The sequence below is a fragment of the Carettochelys insculpta genome, chromosome 3, assembly GCF_033958435.1.
Source record: "Carettochelys insculpta isolate YL-2023 chromosome 3, ASM3395843v1, whole genome shotgun sequence".
NCBI classification, from domain to species: domain Eukaryota; kingdom Metazoa; phylum Chordata; order Testudines; family Carettochelyidae; genus Carettochelys; species Carettochelys insculpta.
The window spans coordinates 53556860-53572558 of NC_134139.1; the positions used below are offsets into that span (position 1 = coordinate 53556860).

General features: G+C 40.4%; 1 protein-coding gene across 7 annotated transcripts in view; it reads left to right on the forward strand.

Moving 5' to 3' along the window:
* Positions 1-364: 364 nt before the first annotated feature.
* Positions 365-15699, forward strand: part of CDC42BPA (CDC42 binding protein kinase alpha) — a 312667-nt gene continuing 297332 nt past the window's right edge. For 6 of the 7 annotated variants that reach the window (XM_074989868.1, XM_074989866.1, XM_074989861.1 and 3 more), the window contains exon 1: positions 365-1916. In XM_074989868.1, coding sequence (XP_074845969.1) covers positions 1739-1916 — 178 coding nt within the window. In that variant the 5' untranslated portion in view covers positions 365-1738. The remainder of the gene's footprint in view (positions 1917-15699) is intronic. The other variant, XM_074989863.1, reaches the window with a different exon arrangement.

Below are 15699 nucleotides of genomic sequence, written 5' to 3' on the forward strand. Positions count from 1 at the left end.
CCATCAGGTGAAACAGGGCATCATTTTTCACTGGAGAAAGGGTGTAATTAGAGGAATGACAAAACACTGCCACCATGAGGACAGTGAAAAGCGCCCAGGTAGCAGGACAGGGCAGGGACTATGGAGAGAGAAGTTAGGGAACTACAAGCCCAGCTGGGGCCGGGGGGAATTGGAAAGAAGTGACCGGGCGGCAAGGGTGGGGGTAAGCGAGGCGGCCACACCAAGGCGAGTCGATGACCTCGCAGCTGCCTCCTCCTGCAGTAGCCCTCGCGGCGTTGCGTCCTGGTCTCCCCTCCTCCTATCCCCCCCTCCAGTCCGCCTCTATCCCTGCATTCCCTGCTGCAGCTGCGGCTCCCCCCGCTATCCCCCTCCCTGGATCCCGTCACTAGCAGCAGCTCCCAGGCTCGGCGCCGCGCTCTGCAGCTGTGCTCAGCGGCTGCTCCGTCCGCTAGGGCTGGGAAGGCCGCCATGTTGGATCCTGAGAGCCCAGCCGCGGCCGCCGCCGCCTGTGGGTGTGAGTGAGGGGGCGAGCAGCCGGGCCGGCGACGGCGGAGCAGGAGGCGGCGGACAGCGAAGCGGGGCGCAGGCGGTGAGCCTCGCCTGCTCCCCACTCCCCGGGAGGAAGATGCCCTTAGCCCGGTGGGGCGAAGCAGGGGCAGCAGCATCTCTCCATCCCCTGGATTGAAAACGCCAGCAGCAGTAGCAGCACTAACGGCACCTTGGGGTGGGGGGGGGCCTTAAGTGCCCACTATCTCCTAATCTGGTCCAGCAGGAAGCGGGGGACACCCCAGCCCCCGGCTCGCTCCGGGGCCGACGCCAGGCAGGAGGACACGCTCAGGCATGGGAAGGATTTGACAGGGTCATAAGCCTGCCCCCCGGCTTCCCTGGGTGGTGAGCCCCAAACCCCACACTCCGCACAGAAGAAGGTGTGGGGTGGGGATGAAGCCTTTTATTTTTGGGGAACACTGAAAAGCCTTAAAAGGAGACTCCGGCAGGAGGAAGAGGAGAAAGGAAAAGCCTTCCTCAGACAGGACTTGGCCGAGCTCCGAGGAGGGGCTGCTTCAAGCGACCTGTTTCCCCCACCCTTCTGAAGAAATTGCCACTGATGCATTTACCGAGTGGTGCTGGAGGAGGAGGAGGAGGTGGAGGTGGTGGGTATTTTGCAGCCCTATCCCTCCCCTCCTCTATGCATTTAATTTTCGTCTTCCTTTTATATATTTTTCCTTCTGCTGCTCCTTCCTGGGAAGTGACTTGCTGATGCAAACTGAATGGGGTTTTTACACTTTAATGATGCAGTGGGATTCTTTTCAGGATTATGTTGCATGATTTGAATTTTGAATGAAGGAGAAGACCTTTTAAAATATATAAATATACCTATTGCTCTATATATGATAAAATTGGTGTCAGTCTTGGTTGAATTTCATTTTAATTATTATTATTTAAATGTCAAGAGTGACTATATTTTTTCCTTTTAAAAGCATTAAAATATTTTTTTAGGGTAACGCTTTTCTTTCAAAATGTGTATATACTGTACATGTGTATGAAACTGACCGAAAATCAGTTTTCAGACTAGGAAAGCTGAGGTGGATTGTAAATTCCGCACCACCTTTGCTGCATTGACATTTGTTTAAAACATACCTGGTTTTCTTTTTTTAATAATCCATTTTCGAGTTAGATTTTTTTAAAAAAAGTAATAATAATAATTAAAAAACAAACACCAATAGAAACTGAAACAACCATGTCTGGAGAGGTGCGTTTGAGGCAGTTGGAACAATTTATTTTGGATGGGCCAACTCGGACTAATGGGCAGTGCTTCAGTCTGGAAACCTTGCTGGATATACTCATCTGCCTTTACGATGAATGTAATAATTCCCCCCTGAGGAGAGAGAAGAATATTCTTGAGTATCTAGAATGGGGTAAGTCTGAACATATTTATGTTGTCTGCATCTTTACATGTTCACATGTTCTTTGTAGTGTTTCTATATCATCAACATGTATAGCTGGCATCTGTTAGTCCACGTTTTATTCAAGAGTCTTATAATTTTATCGTTTTAATTATATTGCAGTCATTTCGCATTCATTATTCAGGTAAAGGTTTCACTGAATTCATCTTTTGACACCACAAAATTCTGCCATGTGGGTTTTTAAAATTTGTGTTAGCCTACTTAATATAACTGTCTGTCTTTGGAGCTATTTAGGATGATGCTGGGTAGATCTCCTGTTAGGAAAAAAGACAAGTACAGAGTTCTGCAACTTTTCCAGGCAATCAAATTTATAGTGTATTAAACTTAGTAGCATTGACAAAGTGTGTGTGGGGGGGGTGTGGGAGAGCAACCTTTTAAAGTGATATATGCATTTCAAATGTGTGTTAAAATAGAAAAAATATCATGTCATCTGTTATCTAAAATCATTGTTGACCTGATTATAATGCCTGGTGTCTGGTAGGGAAAGTGAAGTTATCTTCTTTTTTCATTCTATTTTGAGATTAAGCTCAATAATAGTCTGCTTAAAATTTTTTAATGAAATAGATTAATGATGATAATTAGTGGCTGCACTGTCCTGAATTCATGAGAGGGTAGGTTGTCCTGTTTTTCCTTCTTCTAAATATAGACAGTCTCCTATACGAATCTTGAGGAGAGTGGTTATTGGGTGTGACCTTCAAATTTCAAAGTCATGCTTTACTTTTAACTTAAAATTTAAAATCTTTATCATTGATATTTCACAAAATGTACAGTCTTGTGTTAAAGACTGCTTTTCTAATCTTCATAATTAGCATTGGGTATGTTAAACAACTAATCAAAATCCTTATAATAGAGTCACTGAAGAGAGATTATTGTTGGATATGTTATCAAAACATACTAAGCAGTTAAGTACAGTTTAATTTTATTTGTGTGCTTTTTCCTATAGTCATACTGATATCTAAAGAATTTCTGATTCAGTAATTGAAACTCTTCATGACGATATTGACCTTGTGCTTTTATTAACCTGTACAGAAGGATATAATACATTTTGACAAGTTGAAAATGTAATTTTTTGAAACATTAAGAATTCATGTTTAGTATGTGTAGTGACTCATGTTTCACACAGTCTCTGACAGGTGGGATTGTTATTTGGTTTTTGTAAATGTAGTGGCTTCAAAGATGTTTTATGTTTGAGAAGTTATTGTACTTAACTAGGGTTCATTGGTTCAGCAAGTTGATATCTTCTCAATAGGTTAAACGTGTCAGTGGGAGCAGAATAATGGAGTTTTAGAACTTTCAGGATTGATTGCTGGTACTTCCATCATGCTGTGATGGCCCTTGACAACTGCCTGTATCAGCCTAAGGTTCTCATAGTAATTGCAGTTTTTTACATTTTAAGTTTTTTATGAGGGATCTACTAGATTACTTTTAATAGTGCAAACACAAATCAAATTGGAAATATTATAATAAACATTTATGTGCTTGTTTTTTAAGTATTTTTCTGCTTCACCATTCTTTTCTCCTCCTTTTGCAAGAGTTCAACAGCAAAGCTCTCCACCTCATGCTGATTTTCCAAATTATTTGTAGGCAAGGGTCATTAAAAGTCATTCACTTTCAATGAATGTCTTCTGACACTGAAGCCCAAGAGATATTACTTAAAGACTGAGAACCTTTCCCTACAAACCCTTTCTTATGAGAGCAGTCCTTTCTCAAGCAAGTGTTCCCATTGACTAGTCACAGAACTAAGGATTTGCAGGGTTGGGTTGTTACTGAGATGCCTCATTATATCTGGGTATTGGAATGTATAATAAAATATTACCTTTTTCTTCACTGCAAGGTAGTCACACATGCTTCTCCATTCAGAAGAGGGATGTGGAGGGGCATTACATGTGTGTTTAATGTCATAGGCCACATTGGGAAAGTGATTTGAGCATGGGGCTGGCAGTCAGGAAATATCAGTCTTTTTCTGGCTTTGTGAGTGACACATGGAAGTCACTTCACATCTCTGTCTCAGTTTCCCCATTTTTGTGGATAGGAAATGTAATGTCTGCTTTGCTCTTGGAAAGTTGAGAGAGCTACAGTTTATAAATCACTATATCACTTTTCATCTGAGGAGCTTTACAAAAGCACAGCATATGAATTTGTTTCCTCCCCCACCCCATTCATGGACTAAAATTGATTAGGGGCCTGATCTTGCTTCCTTTGGATGTCCACAAAGTACTGTGTGGGTGCACGAGTCCATCAGCAAAGAGCATTTTGCAAAATCAGGACCTAAGGCCCTTTAAGTTGACCTGTCAAAATTAGTGGGACTACTCATGAATATAAAGTTAAGTGCATTGTATTGCAGAATCAAGGTCTTGTGTGTTTTTGTCTACTATTAAGCACAAACCATGACCTTTTTAAAAAAATGAGAGAAAAGAAAAAGGGAAAACACCGCCTCTGAGTTATACCATCATGTTTGACAGTTTCAGTAATGTCTTGCAAACTTTATTGAAAAAATCCTAGTTTAATAACATAGAGATGTGATGGGTGGAAAAATCCATAGACTTCCAGTTTTTATGTGCTTATGTAATTTTAAAACGTGTGAGAAGAATTGGGCTTTTTGGTTTAAAAAGTTGCTTCAGGAATGAGTCTTTGTATGTTAAATTTCATGCCAGGTTGAATATTTATAGTGAAGTTGTAAACTCTTGGAAAAGGGTTAGGTGAGGGTTTAGAATGGAAAAGTTGACATAATCTTAGCAATAGCAGTATTACTACAGCTATATTTAGTTAAGAATGTTGATGTTCTTGTATTTAGCTAGTTTTTCACTGGATCTTTTTTATGAGTTCTTTCAAAATACATTAACTACTCTTATGATTAGTTATAAAGTGAAGCAGCGTAGAACTGATGGACAGATTTTTCAGCTTTTATTTTGGATTGCTGTAGTGACTAAGTTTCTTAATTGGGGACAAAACTCATTTCAGTATAAGTAACTGGCATTTCTTTTTGTCTTTCAATCTATTTACATCATGGTAAGTCATTAGAAGACCCTGATTTTGTGATTTTTCTGCTGATTTTGTGATTTTGTTGTTGTTGTTTAAATCCTTGTTTAGACTTAAAAATAAAACTTCTTTTCACCATGTATCCATGTGTTATCAGTGGTGTGACATTCACTACAATGTGGCTTGATTATATACTCATTTATTTCTGCGAGCTAATAAAAACATCACGTAACTCATTGATGGAAACAGTGTGAATGAGATGGGACTGGGAGAGTTAATCAGCATGAGTTTTTGAAATAAACAATATAGCCAGACTTGGTCCAGCTCTTTTTGTGTGTGCAAACTGGCTTTAGTTATGATGATTTGTGGTTCAGAATAGAGTGATTCTGTAGTTGCCCCAACTGAAACGTACCAGGAGGAGAGACTGAGAATACAAGGTGATTTTTTTTGTTTTGTTTTGTTTTCCCTTTTCTGTATCATCACAGGATGTCATTGATGCATAGGAGCCTGGGGTGTAGCATAATGGTAGTGCACCAGGATGCAGGGGATTAGGAGAAGACACAGTAGTAAATCGGAGGAAGAAGTGTGTATATTTATTAAAAAAAAAAAAAAGGGGGGGGGGTATAAATGTGTTTCCTCTTCATTTTAAAAATGTTTTCTTAGAATGATTGATTTGCAATAGTCTCTTAAGATAAGTGAAGAGAGTCACATGTTGGGACGCTCGAGTTTTGGATCAAAGAAAGTCTTCCAAAATATACAGAAGAATGAAGCAGATGACTGTATAAGACATCTTTCAGTTTTAACTTGTATGAGAAATATAACATGACTTTCACTACCATTTATTTCTGTTTCTGATAGATGAGATTAACTTTCTTCCTTTATTTCTAATGACACTAAATGTTTATGGTTTGTTTTTTCTCTTGCATGTGCATGTGTGTGCATGAATTGGCTTTGATGATGGCAACCCAGTTTTTGGAACTTAACTGTTGCCATTCAAATTGGAAGAGGGATGTGTATTATGTTTGTAAAAATAACTGTTCTGTAATTTAAAATATTTCCTGGAAAAGTTTTAAAGATGTAAACTTCTGAACATTTTAAGTAAAATGTGTATAGAAATGAGGTAACGTATAGGCCTTTTTTAGTTTTTAGATTTTTTTTAAATAAAACAAACTTTATATGTCTCAGATGAGTTGTTCAATTATGTAGGTCATGGCAAAAATGACAGGAGATGTCAGAAACATATTTGTGTTGTGTGCACAAGTAAAAGTGATACTTCAAACAAAAAGATCAACACCACTAAGTAAAACAAAAAACGAACCTCTTGGATCTCATTTCTCTTCAAAGACAGACTGTTTTAGTTAGGTCTTGTGTTACTAAGAGTTTACTGCTTTAATAAAACATTTGCCAGTGTAACTGGTACAGGTTGATCGTCTCTAATCTGGCACCCTCAGGACCTGATCTGTGCTGAACCAGCAAATTTGCCAAACCATGGGTGGTCGTGTTGTCTGTAGGATTACCAACACTTCCACTGCTCATAGGGCTCTTAGAAGACATTTGGGAGTAAATTAGAGCCAAGTAACAGCAAAGAACACTGAGAGCTAGGGCTGTTGGTTGTAAACAAACTTTGTGGGACCATGGGAAACCCGTCCACACCCATGATAAGCAGACATGTAGGTAACTAAAATCATGCTGGACCATGAATGCTGCTGGGCTAGAAAGAATCAATCTGTAATGTATAAGGTGTATATAAGGTATTACAAATCATTAAAAATAAATAGTACTTTTATAAATTATATTCTCACAGCTATTGTCCTAGTGAGTGTATGTTTTTGTTATGTTTGTTCACTTAGGACTCAGTCTTTAGTCTCATTGAAATTAATGATGATGTTAGCTTTATTGAGAGCTGGGTAGGTAGTTTACTTGCTAAGGCTGCAGCACAACAGGCAGTTAAACAGGTGAGGTGCCCACATTTAATCAATATAATTGCTCATGACTGGAGATAGTAGAGGGCTGGGCATGGGGGCCATCTGTATGGTGACCTTGCAGGATTAGAGTCTAATTCACAATTTTCTACAGCATAATTCATGATGGGTGCCCCCCTGCCTGTCATTCATGTGAATTATTAAGGTTTAGTTTTATTTGTTATATCTTTGGAATGGCAGATGTCTCTTACTTTGCTAAATAGAGGTTGCCGTCTTCCAGATGTATCTTTTTATCAGAGTAATTTAACTTTCATGCCAAATTATTTTTTTATAAAAAAAGGTATGTGAATTTAGCATGTATGAAAGTGAGAACAATAATAGCAGCTGAGTCACCTAATATTATACATAAGGCTCTACCAAATAAAGGGACCATTTTGGGAAATTCCATGGTCCTAGAATTTTTAAAATAGTAAATATCGTGATTTTAGCTATTGAAATTTCATGTTGTAAGGATCCTCACTCAATAAGGATTTGTTCGGTGGTTGCAAAGGTAGTGCTGTGGGAGGGTGTATATGTACTTCTGCGTTGCTAAATGGTGGTTGCTGCCCCAGAGCCAAGCTCTGTAGGCAGAACTCCTATCAGTGGTGCAAAAGTAACAATGGCATGGTATGATATTTCTGTCCTTTTGCAGTGCTGCATGTAGAACTGGGTCATCTGTTAGCAGGTGCCACTCTCTCTCTGGCTGCCCAGCTGTGAGGGCAGCAGCATGGAATTAAGCATAGCATGGTATGGTATTGCCATCCTCATTTCTGTGCCGTTTCTAGTGGGGATGCTGCCTTCAGAGCTGGACATCTGACTGACAGATTCCCCTCTCTGGACACCAAGACCTGATGGCAGTGCAGAAGTAAGGGTAACAATACCCTCCCCCCATCATGCAACCCTCCTCTGAAACCTTTTTGGGTCAGGGCCCCTCAGTCTTAGAAATGTTGGTCTCCTCCATGAAATCTGTATAGTATAGGGTAAAAGCATGCAGAAGACCAGATTTTATGGTGCATGATATGACTTTCCATGATTGTAACTTTGATAGGGCCCTAATTATAGACTATGTAAGCTTCCCAACATGTTTCTGCCAATGTACCATAGTTCTGATCTCTAGCACACCTTTTTCTGTCTTTAGCATAGATTACCAATTATGGTAAACAAGCATAAATTTCTGTGTGGTCAACTGAATTTTAAGACTACCAAACTCATTTTAATTGTCTTAGTTAGGATTTTAAATCGTTCTGACGAAGATTAATGTATTAACTCACTGAACTGCCAGCCAGTTTCTTAAATATGCAAGCTCAAGGTACCCCAAGACTTAATTTCTAAATTGTTGTATTTACTTTAAAAATCCCTCAGGATTTATGAACAGGTCATTTGCATTTGCAGCTATTCACAGGCTGCATGGTGGGCTCTTTTTGGGGCTTTTGTGTAGTGAGAGAAGGTAGATTAAAAGATTTTGAAACTGGTTGTTTTGGTTTGATTTGAAAGAACTTACAGCTCTGATTGACTGAGAACAGTAATTAGGAATTCCATTATGCCACATGGAAATGCTTAGTATCCTTTGGTTTAACATTAAATTAAAGGAGAAATACAATTATCTGTGATATTGGGCTGTTCCATAATCCTTATGAACATGGTAAATAAACTAATCAGGATAAAATATATTTCAGACTAAAATGTTAATCCATTATTTATGGTGTATTCGTTCATTATTTTAAATATGCTGCTTGTCCTATTTAAAGATGTCTGTACAAAACCTTAACCTCAGTGTAAGGTAGGTGCAGTTTAATTTACGTCATATATGTATCAAAATTAAACTATGCCCACTACTCTATTCCAAATTTAAATTGTAGTACACTACATCTTTTATGTCCTATAATACCTAATCAAATCACAAACATCCACAGCCAATCTGGAGTCTGACCTCTGTAACTTTGTTCTCACACACAATTATTTCTGTTTTGGGGACAATTTATACCTCCAGATTAGTGGAACTGCTATGGGCACCCGCATGGCCCCACAATATGCTAATATATTTATGGCTGACCTGGAACAACGATTCCTCAGCTCTTGTCCCCTATTACCACTCCTCTACTTAAGGTACATTTATGACATCTTTATGATTTGGACTCATGGTACAGAGACTCTAGAGGAATTCCACAGAGACTTTAACAATCTGTACCCCACCATCAACTTATGCCTCGATTACAACATGCAAGAGATACATTTCCTGGACACTACAGTACTAATCAAGGATGGCCTGATCAGTACCACACTGTACCAAAAACCTACTGATCGCTATACTTACCTACACCCTTCTAGTTTCCATCCTGCACACGTGACTAGACCCATTGTTTACAGTCAAGCTCTTAGGTACAATCACATTTGCTCTGATCCAACTGACAAAGACCAAAAACTACAAGAACTTTACCAAATATTCATAAACCTGAATTACCCACCAGGAGAAGTAAAAAAACAAATCGACAGGGCCAGACGAATACCCAGAGACCAGCTACTCCAAGATCGGCCCAAAAAAGCCAAGAACAGAACACCACTGGTCATCACCTACAGCCCCCAACTCAGACCACTGCAACGAATTATTAAAGACCTACAACCTATCCTTAATCAGGATGCCACACTCCAGAAGGCCCTGGGTGACATGCCTGTTCTCTCCTACAGACAACCTCCCAACCTCATGAGGATCCTCACTAACAGCCACAGTCTATCCCGCAGGAATACCAGTCCTGGAACCTTTCCCTGCAACAAAGCCCGCTGCCAGCTTTGCCCACATACCTTCTCTGGAAATACCATCACTGGACCTAACCAGGTTACTCGCAGAATCACGGGCACTTTCTCATGCTCCTCTACTAACATCATATATGCCATCATGTGCCAACAATGCCCAGGTGCTTTGTATATTGGACAGACTTCTAACTCCCTTAGACAAAGGGTCAATGGGCACAAAACAGACATCAAAGCACTCCAGATCCACAAACCAGTTAGTCAACATTTTAATGGAATAGGGCATTCTGTCAATGACCTAAAGGTATGTGTGTTACTGAAAAGGAATTATCGCACCGTTTTGGAAAGAGAAACATCTGAACTGGCTTTTATATTCAAATTCAGCACATTAACACATGGTTTAAATCGTGATGGGAACTTTCTGAGTCACTATAGCGGCTTGTCTGCATACTTGGCTCAATCTAATTCTTGACCTTCCCCCCCACCCCTCCACTCTCTGATTTTCTCACCTTGGTTATCTTTTTCTGATTTGTCCTCCTTGCTTACCATTTTTGGTTCTCTGTGTCTTAAATATTGAGTCTGTTCTGGTCTGGCTATGGTCTGAAGAAGTGGGTCTGTCCCACGAAAGCTCACCTAATAAACCATTTTGCTAGTCTTTAAAGTGCTACTTCACTGCTTTTTATTCAGTGTTAGAAGTTAATTGATTTATTTGCCTCAGTGGTTTGGGCTATGTATTTCAGCATACTGAGAATCCCTGCCTCTTTCCTGCTTGCATGTATAATCTGCACTCACATATTGGCCCCTGCAATATGAACTGCAGCAGCGAATACGAGTAATTTCATTTCTAACCATCTGATTCTTACCCATGGTTAGGTAGTAATAGGTGCAACTATTCAGATTTGCTACTGCTGTTCAGTTGAAAGTGCAAAGCTTCTGGCACAAAATGAATGGGGGCTTTTCAGATACAAAGTACCCCCTACCCTTGTTTTGTCTGATCTATGGATATATTGATTTAGAATCCCCAAGTAACGCCCTGAAATTTAGTAGGTTCTTGACCGTAGATCCATCCCAATTTTACCAGAATTATTGCTCTGGGAATGCCGTGGGGCATTGCAGTGACAACACAACTCATGCTCAGGGAAGACCTTTTGTAATTGTAAAATTTTTATTATTAAAATAATTTAGTCCAATAAGTAAGCCAATCCAGACAAGTGAAGTGGTATACTACAATGCTATTAAGACCAGGCACCATTATAGGTGTATACTTACACAATCCTTGGGAAGAGTTCTAAAAGATGAGACAGATCTCAGTATGGCTGTGGTTGTGCTTCTGAAGAATTCCCAATGACCATACCTGAGAGAGATCTTTATGGTCCTCAAACATAGGATGCGTAACTCATCTCTCCTTTTTAACTTCTTCCGGCTCATGGTGATATCTTGTAGGTTAGTATAATAATGAAGATAAACATATTAACATGCATATTAGTTGTATTAATGTGGTTACCTGTGATTAAGGATTTATGAATGTTCTCTCCAAAAATATTCTAAAACTGGTACGTGTCACCTTCTTGCAACACTTGTGACTGTTACAAAACAAAAAAAAATCCAAAGTTGTATGCCATCTTGTAATTTAAGATCACCATTAGTTTGCTTATTTATGCCAATGTGTGAGCAACTATTACTCAGGCTGTAAGTCAGTGGTGAGCAACCTGTGGCCTATTAGGGTTCTATGTTTGGCTCTCAAGACACCTTGTTGCTCACATAAAGGGTTGGCAGATTCTGCTGGTTTTTGTCCTCATAGGGAAAGAAACCTATCTGTATTACTACAGTGACGTGTAAAGCAAGAGCACGTGAGGTGAGGTGTATGCTAATTGTACAGGATATTGATTGAGAGCTGTATGCTCCCTCTCCATCCAGTCAGAGTGCTGCTATGGTTCAGTTGCCGTATCCTGCAAATTCTAGGTATTCAAGCACAGTTAGCAAAACTACCCTATCTAGGGAGACTGTCTTGGTTACAACAATCTTGCGGCCCAGTCACTAGCATGGTTTACTTATCACTACTGTAAGGCCTTATAATTATGCTTAAGATATTCTTATAGGTTTAGAGCTACAGGTCTCCTGTATTCTGCTATCTATTCCCTATCCCTTTGTCTTGTGATTACTGCTATAATTACAGTGTTTTTAGAAGATGGTCTGTAATTAGTATTTATATTAAAGACAGTTCTTTTCATAGTACTAGCCAGTATTTTAACATCCTGAATTATATTTAAAACAGCAGTAGTCTATTTTGCCATACCTATGATCAATCTGTGTAGCAAACATCCAGAAATAATTAGATGTTGTTGCCAAGCAGCAAAAAATAGATAGTGAATGGGCTATTTCAATGCTGGGTTGAGTAGACATTTGAGACTGTTGGTTAAACAGCTTAAATGTTATTCTGTAATATTAGAACACTGCCTTGGTTTTGTCTTTGGGGGAAAATTTTGTATATTATTTACATTAAACAGATTTCTTTTTTCTAGCAGAACATTTGGAATATTTTGTCCCTTTCTTGTCCAAGTTACCTCTACGCACTTATTTTCTTGGAATACCAATTAAGCTTGGCAGTGCCCCCAATCTGGGCAAAAATCTTCAAAGAACTGTAAATGATTTAGGTCAGTCATATGTAATCTGCTAACTGCAGGATTTTTATTTCAGATAGTTCAAACATGATGATAGGCTTAAGTGAAATAAAAGCCTCTATTCAGATAGGTTAGTTTACTTTATTTCTATTAATGTAGTCTAATAAGGTTCATTAGCAGACATAGGTAAAAGCCACAAGTTCGACCCAGACTCTGAAGACTTTCTGTTTCATAAATCTTCCTTATGGGTATCCAGATTTGCAGTTTCATATATGTTAGTTTATTTATGCAACTTTGTAACCTCTCTTGTTCTCAGTGGTTAACCATTTGATAGGTAGAAGGTACATAGTTCTTCAGAGCTCTTTGCACCTCTTTTAAAAGGTTTTGAATTTCAGACCTACTTACATTGAAAACTATGTCTTTAGGCCATATTGAAACTAATACCTTACGTGAAATAGTAACTTTTGTATTTCAGCTGTAATTTGATCATAGGTTTATTGTTAGAATTTTATGGCAAGTGTTTACGTAATGTTTTTGAGAGGGGACAGGTTAAATTGTTTATTTTGAGTTTCAGATTTTGTCTATGGCAGTGGTGATGCTTATAGTGCTCCAGATTGTTTTGTTTTTTCCTTTGAAATTCTAAGCGATTTGAGGCCTTGATTAAAATATGTTGCCTTGTTAGGTCAGAATTCATTTCAGTTCACTAGATATGGTCAATGGAAGTTCCTCTAGTATTTCTGGAATAAAGTTAAAATCCCCATTGAAAGGACCTTTCTGTACCATCACCTCCTTTTCCACAGTCACTGGATCTAAGTTCTTGTACCCCATAGGTATCAGTAACCCCATGCCATCTTATCTTACTTCATATCTCACCTATCTCCATAATGTGCCCTTCTTCTTTGGTCCATTCTCTTCATAATACAAACATGTTTTAGATGCTGTGAAAGCAAAAACCACCTTTGATATCAGTTGCTTCTCCAACTTCTGCCGTGTTCTCTCTTCTTCATCTCTAAGCTCATTGGACATGCTATCTGTAGTTACTGTATCAAGTTCTTCCAGCTCCATCTTAGATCCTCTCCAGCTGAGCTTTTTCATATTATGTTCCACTGAAATGAGTCTCGCCAGACTCTCTCAACACTTTTCTTGCCAAAATTCTGAACCAGTACACATGCTCATCTTCCTTGATATCTAAGCTGCCTTTGACACGATCGGCTATGCTCTTCATTTTGAAAATTTTCATTCCCTCTGGCTGTATGACTCTGTATTTTAACTTTTGGCTATTTTCCTGCCTCTCTGATTGCTTCTTTAGTATTTCATTCACAGGGTCCTCCTCTTCCTTGCTTATACTTTTGAAGGGATGGGGGTGTATATGGCTTCATTCTTGGTCCCTTCTCAATGTGTTGTACATACACTCTAGGTAATTTCATTCATAAACATAAAAAATAAGCTATCTGTATGCTGATAGTTCACAGATACGCTGCTCTACTATTCTAACCAGACCTTCTGATCTCTGATGGATATCCAGCTTGCAACTCCTTTTCAGCACGTCTGAAACTGAGCTCTTGATCATTCCATTCCCCCATCTCTACTGTCTTAGTCACCATGGACGGCAGCACCTTCCTCCTTGTCACTCAGACTTGTAAGCCCGTTGTCATCTTTGACTTGTTGCTTTTCTTAAACCCACACATCCTGGCCACTTCTAAATCTTCTTGATAGTGAAGACAATTATAAGGAGAAATACATGGGATTTGTGGCAGGAGATATGGAATGGTGTTATATGCATTAAAACATTATCTGTATGTATTCACTATGGAATTAAAGTGTGTGGCTCTCCCCTTATGTGTATATAAATACCTAAATATTGCAGATATCATGAAAGTAATATAGAACTGTTAGTTTTTAGATGTCATGGTATAGGGGGTCTTTAAAAATAGCTAATGTAAATATAAGAATTTTGAAATGTACTTAGGCCAGGGAAAATCTGTTCCATTTTTGTAAAAGTTAAGAAAGGCAGCTGTATTAAGAAATAGATGATCTCTGTTGGTTTGTATTGGAAAGGAACACTTTCCTAACGTGTAAGAGATGCCTCAGCATTGCATTCAGTCCTGAAGTCTTTCTGTGAGGCAAAACATTGACATTTTCAGTCTGCTTACCATGTCCTTCTTATAGGCTTTGTGTCAACAAAACTTCTGTCAAACAGATCATGGCCAGACACCAAAGCGGATCACTCTTTTGATCCACTCTGTTTACAGAGAGCAGTCAGACTGCATGGCCACTATCTTGACAGAATGCTGTCAGACAGTGTTGCATGGCTGGCAATCCCTTCTGGGAATCCCAGCAAGATGCAACTTTAAAGGGCCACCCCCTAACACGCATTCCCTGCCCATTTTGAGGCTTGCCTATCACCATGAGGGACAGCATAGCTTCTACAGCAAGGGCTCACATACTTTCTCAGAGAGACACAGCACCTTTTGGCTAGCCATTGTGCCAGATCAGCCCCCAAGCTTGTGCTGGTGCCTTCCAGAGTTGTTTCTGCTGAACCTAATCATGGCCATCCTCCTCCTCCTTGCCAGGGAGCATGACCCTGGCACCACCTTCAAGGTACACATCTTTGCTGCTGTATGGGCCCCCCTGTGCTTGCCGCACCTGGGTGCTCAGGTGTATTTGGAGGCACAACACCAGTTCCAACTGGGTGGGACCAGTTTATGGTGGGGCTGTGGGACAACCAGCAGTGACTCCAGAACTTCCACATGCAGAAGGACATCTTTCTGAAGCTCTGTGCCTGGCTCGCCCCTGCCCTCCCAAGACAGGACACCCGATTGCAGTCCACCATCCTCCTCTGGAAGCTCACCACCCTCAACAGTTACTGCTCTGTGGGAAACAAACTTGGTGTGGGGAAGTCCACCATCAGGGCCATCTTTGTGGAGATAAGGTGCTCTCAAGCTGTAGGCCCTGTATGGGGGTGGTGGTGATGTGTCCCACCCAAGGGGGACCCTGGGGGAGCAGGGTTGGGGGTGCAAAGGGTGGGGTGGGGAGGAAGCTGTGCCCCCAGGGGACCATGCTGTGCCACTGTCGCACCCTTCACGCTCCTCCTGTGAAGGGTCATCCATCTGGCAGACATGGATGTGGTCATGGCTGCATTTGCTGCCCTGGGATTCCCCAACTGTTTTGGGGCTATCAGCGGGACCACATCTGCATCCATGCCCTGGACCACAGTGAGTCAAAGTACGTCAACTGCAAGGGATATTTCTTCTTTGTGCTGCAGGTCACCATGGACAGTTCCTCAATGTTTATATTGAGGGGTTGGGCCGGGCACATGACATGTGGGTGTACTGCAACTCTGGCCTGTGCTGGAGGATGGAGGCATGTGGGGAGCAGCGGCGGCAGCTCTGGGTGTCTGGGCCAACAGTTCCCACCCAGATGTCG